General features: G+C 37.6%; 1 protein-coding gene across 8 annotated transcripts in view; it reads right to left on the bottom strand.

Moving 5' to 3' along the window:
* Window positions 1-7,132, bottom strand: part of NCOA2 (nuclear receptor coactivator 2) — a 263,699-nt gene that overhangs the window by 32,064 nt on the left and 224,503 nt on the right. For all 8 annotated transcript variants that reach the window (XM_025200406.1, XM_025200409.1, XM_025200413.1 and 5 more), the window contains 3 exons: window positions 3,997-4,194; window positions 1,627-1,842; window positions 795-924 (listed from right to left, as the gene is read on the bottom strand). In XM_025200406.1, coding sequence (XP_025056191.1) covers window positions 795-924; window positions 1,627-1,842; window positions 3,997-4,194 — 544 coding nt within the window. The remainder of the gene's footprint in view (window positions 1-794; window positions 925-1,626; window positions 1,843-3,996; window positions 4,195-7,132) is intronic.

Raw genomic sequence — 7,132 nt, 5'->3', positions numbered from 1 at the left:
CTTGCCCCACATACCTTGTCCCCCCAGTGCCTGTGCCTGCCCCCCTGTAGCTGTGATAGTCCAGTAAATATGAGAGTCAAGGATTTTTATGATATCCAACTATATATGGTCCAATAGAATATATTACCCACAAATATTCTTGCCACTCACAAATACCAATAAAACATGTTTGGTACTACTTGAAACAGAATGGGACAGTCTGAGCATTCTAAGAAGAACACCTCAATTTCACTTCGTTTTTCTTTTTCAGTTCTTCACAGGATTTTATCTTAATTAAGACACATACACACATATGCACATACACACAAACATCCCTCTACAGAGAGGTGAAATCAGACCTATACTAGAAAAAAAAGTATGCTTCTTATAGCAACAGACACCAATGTTGTAGCTGCATCCACAGTGAGCCATTGGTGCTAAGACAACCCTACCATCTTTTTTATACACCCCCCTACTATTTTTCATGAGATAATGGTAAAAAGACATCCTGTCCACATCAATGCTTTCCACTATGTGTTCACCAGCAGCACTGGTGATAGTTGGAGTAATATGGACATATCAATCCTAGTGCATACAAGGCCTGAATCAGCAAAACAGTGACTGGAAGCAACTCTGAGTCACTAATGTGTGTTGGTAGGCGCATTCATTTTTAACAAGCCAAAACTGACAATCCTGTTCCTTGGAAATGTGTAATGTGCACAGTAAATGAGTCTTGCTTTCCCTTTAAGATCATACTATATGGACCAATAGTTTTCTGTAGAATATGATGTTTAGATTTGCTACTAAAAACTCACCTGTTCTGATTGCTAAAAGTTGCCTGATCTATAGGCAAGATGCTGTCTGGCCATGGTGCAGTCTGATTTGGGGGGGCTGGCTGTTGGTTATATTGAGGTCCCCCTATATTCATCTCCAATTCAGAGGGCCCTGAGCAAGGAAAAACAATCAGAAAACATTTATGATAGTGGAAGGTCACCACTATGCTGTTACTTCTTGCTTTCAAATACAAGTGACCAAACATTCAACATGTGCATCTGCAAAGGGCATTTTTGACTTGTATAAAGCACCTTTGTTCTTATTTTATTATCATACCAATTTAGACTTTTATTTCATTTCGTGTCAGACAATGTTACGTTCCAAAGCATCAAGAAATTACTAGCCAATAGATTTCTTACTTTGTAAAATTTTTGTGATATCTAAAGAACTTTGCAAACTGAGCTACATTAAATTGTCATAACAAATGCAAAAGTGAACAAGGTCTAGATACCCGGATAGTCATAAAAAGTACTCTAAGCATCCAATATATAAGCTATACCCAAATACACTTACTTTGCCACTGACCTAGTAGAAAAGAAGTGCTTAAAATCCCTCCTTTCTTTTAGGACCTTATTTCTTAAGAAACTAGACACTACAGAGCAGCTGGAGAAAATCAAAATCTGGCCATATGGTTAATATTAAAAATGAACAGTTCACCCATGTTGTGCCCTTATTGGATGGAATTTTTTCATTGGGAAGCATCTAACTTGCAGAACACAATTTTAATCAAGTTTGTAACTAATGCTAGCTGTCACCTTCTACTTCATGATCTACAACCCAGTAAATCGAAATGACAACTACAACAGGGCTTACCCATATTCATGACCTGAGATTGTAGCATCTGTCTTGGGGCAGGTTGGCTGCTGGGTCTCAGAGGAATACTGGCTGTTGGGTTACGTATCATGCCTCCTTGGATTGGCCTGTTCATGGCATTGGTTGTAGCAGCACAAGTTACCCTCACAGCAGAACCTGGGGTTCCCCACTCTCCAGATGTCATGGCAGGCCGAGGGGTATTACCACCAATCATTCCTGTACAAAAGCCAAAGAAAGTGAGACACAGATACATGACTTGAAAACAACTCCAGATATTCCCATTGGCTGATAATCTTAATATTAAAAAAATAAAACACAGGCATTTGTTGGGTTACTTGGAGCTAGCTATATCACAACTGATTGTCCAGATGTGCAACTCTACAGACTCATGCATTACGTTGTTCAGTCAGGGTAAGCATTAAAGAATTTATATGAAGGTGACCCTTTTATCATTTCTGAAAGCTGTTAAGAGCAAATGTTCCCATATGTACTCCGCAACAGGTGCTGAGGGTGTGTGGATAACCCTGACTTCCTTCCTCAGGAAATGAATCACGTTTGCTGGTATACATGTCAACGCTTTACTTTCCAAGTGCCGGGTAAGAATATGAAGATTTGAGCAACAGCAGGTTATTCGGATACATGGTATAAAATATAAAGATGTAAACATTCATTCCCATTTAACACACACCTTTAAATAATCCTTGTCATTCATAGTCATTAGCCCCCCTAACTACAAGATTTACTCAGACAAGCTTAAATCAATAAAAGGTAAAGGGGAATTACTCAGAGGAACTTTCCGATTCTTGTAGAAGCTCGTTACGGTTATACTAGGGGAAGTCCTCCTACATCTACTGTAAACAACTGATAAAATTTATTTACACTTGGAATTTATAAGCTTATGGTATAACAACTTAAAATAATACTTGAATAAGACAGCACCAAAACACTTCTCCATTTTGTAAGTATAGGACCATAAGGACGATTTGTTCAGATTCACTAATTTGATACTGTAACATCAGTTTGTAACACTAATTTTAGGGGATGCTAAAAAATAATTATTCATAAACACAACTGTGCAATAAGAAATATTTAGGGAAAAATCTTTTTTTCCCCCGACTCTTGTAGGCAACCAGCTTTCAACCTGAAATGCAAAATTTGCTTCAATGTGCCCTGTTTTCTTTTTACTCTAACTATTCTGTCAGCTACAAGATGTTGCAAACGAAGGTGAATGGCAGGGGTATAGATATAATGGCACAATATGGAGGTAAGCAGTTCCCCTGAGAGCCTATAAAACAACCTCTATACTGCTCTAAAAGCAGCATATACTTTAATTGGTGGCTCAGTAATACAATACCCATTTTATAATACCGATGCAAAATAAACACATAATTGACAGTTGGCATTTAACAAGGCTTACAGCATCTCACTATTCAAAATTCACATTGCAATTTCATACCTTTACATTCTAAAATATGAAATAACTGACACAAGCAATTATGATAAAATACTTCAAACAAACATTTCTGATAATTCTTTGTAGATTTTTTGGTATCTTTGTAAGTTTTAAATGTAACAAAGAAATCAGTTATTATAGTCATAGCTCATTATTGTCATGGCACAATCAACAGACAAATTAAAACAGGTAAATTCCTTTCAAATTTCCAGTGCTTCAAACAAGATTGTGTTACAGACGTCAGAAATTAAAATCCACAAACCCCAGGTTTGTTTCTTTTTATTATTATTTAAAGTGAATTTTAATATTGAAGAAAGGAGACTGACTGACAACATTAGAGACTGAAGTTTTCTTTTTAAACACAGAAAATGCATAGTACGGGCAGCAAGATCACCGGTGTGCCTGAAATCCTGTTCTGGAGGGGCTACTTCTATGGTGGAGAAAACAGGTCATTCTCTGTGCTCATTTAATTCGTGGCCCCAAAAGGTGCCATTTTGCAGTAGATATACGTGCCTACAAAAAGAAAGGACTGAGACCACCAACTCATTTCACATAGTACACTGAAGAAAAAAACATTTTTTAAACCAAATTTATGCCATACTTGAACCTGGAATGCGATGTGAATAACCCCATAACCCACCATAAAGCCACTGAGTCATTAAATTCTTTTTCATGATGAGTGAAAGACGTACACTGGTTAATGAACAAACACTCAGAAGTAGTCTGGGAGCAAAATGAGTGCTCTAACAAGTAACTGCCCATTACATAGAAAAATATGCTGACATTTACTGTGCAAATAGTGTTTGATTAGACTTAGATAAACAGTGCATGCATCTGCACTGATCTCACATTGATTATGTCACATACAACGTAGACAAAAAACTAACAAACATGGAAGACACTATTTAACTTTTTACCTGTGTTGTTTCCTAAAGCTCCTTGATTTCCAATCATACTGCCCATCATTCCTGGCTGAGGTATCACTGAATATGGACTACTGTTTCTTATAGGAGGGAAATTTCCTGCACCGGTTGGGCTTTGCAGTGTAATGTCAAGCGGTAAATTCTGGTTTGGTAATAACCTGCTCAGTTGCCCTGCTCGTGGGTTATTAAAAGCTAGATAGAGAAAGAAGAAAACAAAAACAAAAAAAGTTGCAGTAAAATTAAAAAACAAACAAACACATTCATCAGATAGAGGGGCTGAAATACACCGTTTAATACATAAACCACTCTATAGCTATGAGTGATGTCCCACCCCAACATCACTGCAAAAAGCAATACAGTTCTTTAAAATGGGACAAGCAGACTCCATCACCACAAATAGTAATTAATATTTTAAAACACAAATGATATGACTTAAAATACCTTACTGAAGTACAACTATAGCAGATATGTATCACCAGGTGATAGGTTATCATTGGCAATTAACCTGATTTCTTATCCCATGACTTAGCATGGGAAGTTCAGAATTGTGGAATTATTTAAGTTTCATAATTTTCCCCTCATAAACTGTGTCCTGAAGAAGATACCAAGACAAAACCAAGGTTGTATTTTGTTCTTCATAATATTGTTACTTTCCGTACTTATCTAAATTCTAAAAATGTTTGCCAAGAACAAACATTGGTACTTACATGATTCAGTAACAATCATTTCAGAGTCAACACTTGGGGCTCTCTTATAAGGAGGAATCCTGGTTTTCTCTGATTTAAAAAAAATGCCCAATTTTTGGTTAAAAATAACCCCAAATCCACATCTATCCACAATTAAAATGAAACATCACTAATATATAGATCTATATTTTAGTGATGTTTCATTTAAATCATGGACAAATGTGGATTTGGGGTTACAATTTTTTTTTTAAACTGAAAATTGGAGATTTTTTTTTAAATCAGAGAAAACCAGGATCCCTGCTCATGAGTGACAATGTGGCTATCTGGAAAGTAGATTTTTTTAAGTTGACTTCTCCCTACAACTTCTCCTTACTTGATCAATTACATTTGAATTTAAAGAAATTCAAAACCATTCACTTCCTTAAAGAAATGGGTCTGCTTTTTTCTTTTGAGGCCAATTTTAAATGCATTTTTGTTTCTAACATCAGCTTCAACAGAAAAAAATACAAATGGCACTTATTAGAAAGCTTAAATTTGACTCTAAAGGAGAAAGCAATCGTTAGAAAGCTAGCAATTTTCCTGAGTGATCTCCAAGTAGATAACAACCGTTTTCTAGCATCTCTTACACTTCCCAAACATAACCAGCTTGCTGTTCCTTAGGTACTGATTAGTCACACTAAGCTAGTTTAAAAAAAACAAACAAAAATGTTGGTTTCTTACTTGTCCTTCCACTTTATTTTCATAGAATCATAGAAAAGTAGGGTTGGAAGGGACCACAGGAGGTCATCTAGTCCAATGCTCTGCTAAAAGCAGGACCATCCCCAACTAGATCATTCCAGCCAAAGCTTTGTCGAGCCAAGCCTTAAAAACCTCAAAGGATGGAGATTTTACCATCTCTCTAGGTAGCTTGTTCCAGTGTTTCATCACCCTCCTAGTGAGAATTTTTTTCCTAAAATACATCTTAAACCTCCCTTGCTGCTCCTTGTTCTGTCATCTGCCACCACTGAGAACAGTCTAGCTCCATCCTCTGTGGAACCCCCCTTCAGGTAGTTATAAAGGCTGCTATCAAAACCCCTTCGTCTTCTCTTCTCTAAACTAAATAAACCCACTTCCCTCAGCCTCTCCTCATAAGTCATGTGCCCCAGCCCCCTAACCATTTTTGTTGCCCTCCGCAGGATTCTCCAATTTGTCCACATCCTTCTTATAGTGGGGGACCCAAAACTGGACACAGTACTCCAGATGTGGCCTTACCAGTGCAGAATAGAGCAGAATAATTACGTCCCTCAATCTGCTGGCAACGCTTATACTAATGCAGCCCAGGATGCTGTTAGCCTTCTTGGCAACAAGGGTACACTACTGACTCAACCCCAGGTCTTTTCTGGAGAGCTGCTGCTTAGCCAATCAGTACCCAGCCTGTAGCAGTGCATGCGATTCTTCTGTCCCAAGTGCAAGACTTTGCACTTGTCCTTCTCAAACCTTATGAGATTTCTTGTGGCCCAGTCCTCCAATTTGTCTAGGTCACTCTGAATCCTAGCCCTACCCTCCAGCATATCTACTACTCCCACCAGCTTGGTGTCATCCACAAACTTGCTGAGGGTGCAATCTACCCCATCTTCCAGATTGTTAATGAAGATATCAAATAAATCTGGCCCCAGGACTGACCACTAGGGCACTCCACTTGTTACCCGCTGCCAACTAGACATTTAGCCATTGATTACCACCCAATGAGCCCAACAATACAGCCAGCTTTCTATCCACCTTACAGTCCATTCATCCAACCCATACTTCCTCAGCTTGCTTGTAAGAAGGCCATGGAAGATGGTATCAAAAACCTTGCTAAAGTCAAGGTATATTATGTCCACTGCTTTCCTCGCATCCAAAAATGCCATATAACAAGAACCTCCTGTATTTGTTGTTATTGTTTAAACTAAATGACATACTCCCAGCCATCATATCCTGAAACTTCATACTTTGTTTGCTTACCAGAGGGACTGATAATCCCCTCTGATTTAAGATGGGGTTAAGCAGGCACCACAAAGTCTAACCCAAAGCTTGACATATCATGTAGGTAGAGAAAGCAATCATGAATGTAGCTTTTTAAGTAGCCAGTGATCCTAAAGTGGAAACCCTGGGAGCCAGAAATGACAAGGCAGCTAAGAGATTATTATTATGCTCAGACAATATGTCTATCATTAACAGCATGAAGTTTTGATGGGAGTTTTCTTTCTGAGAAAAAAATGTAAGAATGCTTCAAATTCTAGCAGCCACAGTTTCTCTCTAAAATGAGTTATCAAAATGTTCATTAGTATGATGATGTAAAATACTCAGCAAAACATTTTATTAAATAAAAAATCATTTGGAATTTTATATAATTTAGAGCTAACAGAATTAGTGTTGTTTGTGTATACATGAAGACAAAAAAGATCAACTCATGGACTATTTTA

The sequence above is a fragment of the Alligator sinensis genome, unplaced genomic scaffold (genome assembly GCF_000455745.1).
Source record: "Alligator sinensis unplaced genomic scaffold, ASM45574v1 scaffold71_1, whole genome shotgun sequence".
Lineage (NCBI taxonomy): Eukaryota > Metazoa > Chordata > Crocodylia > Alligatoridae > Alligator > Alligator sinensis.
Note: the sequence above shows the minus strand (reverse complement) of the source record. Positions and strands in the feature narration are given on the sequence as shown.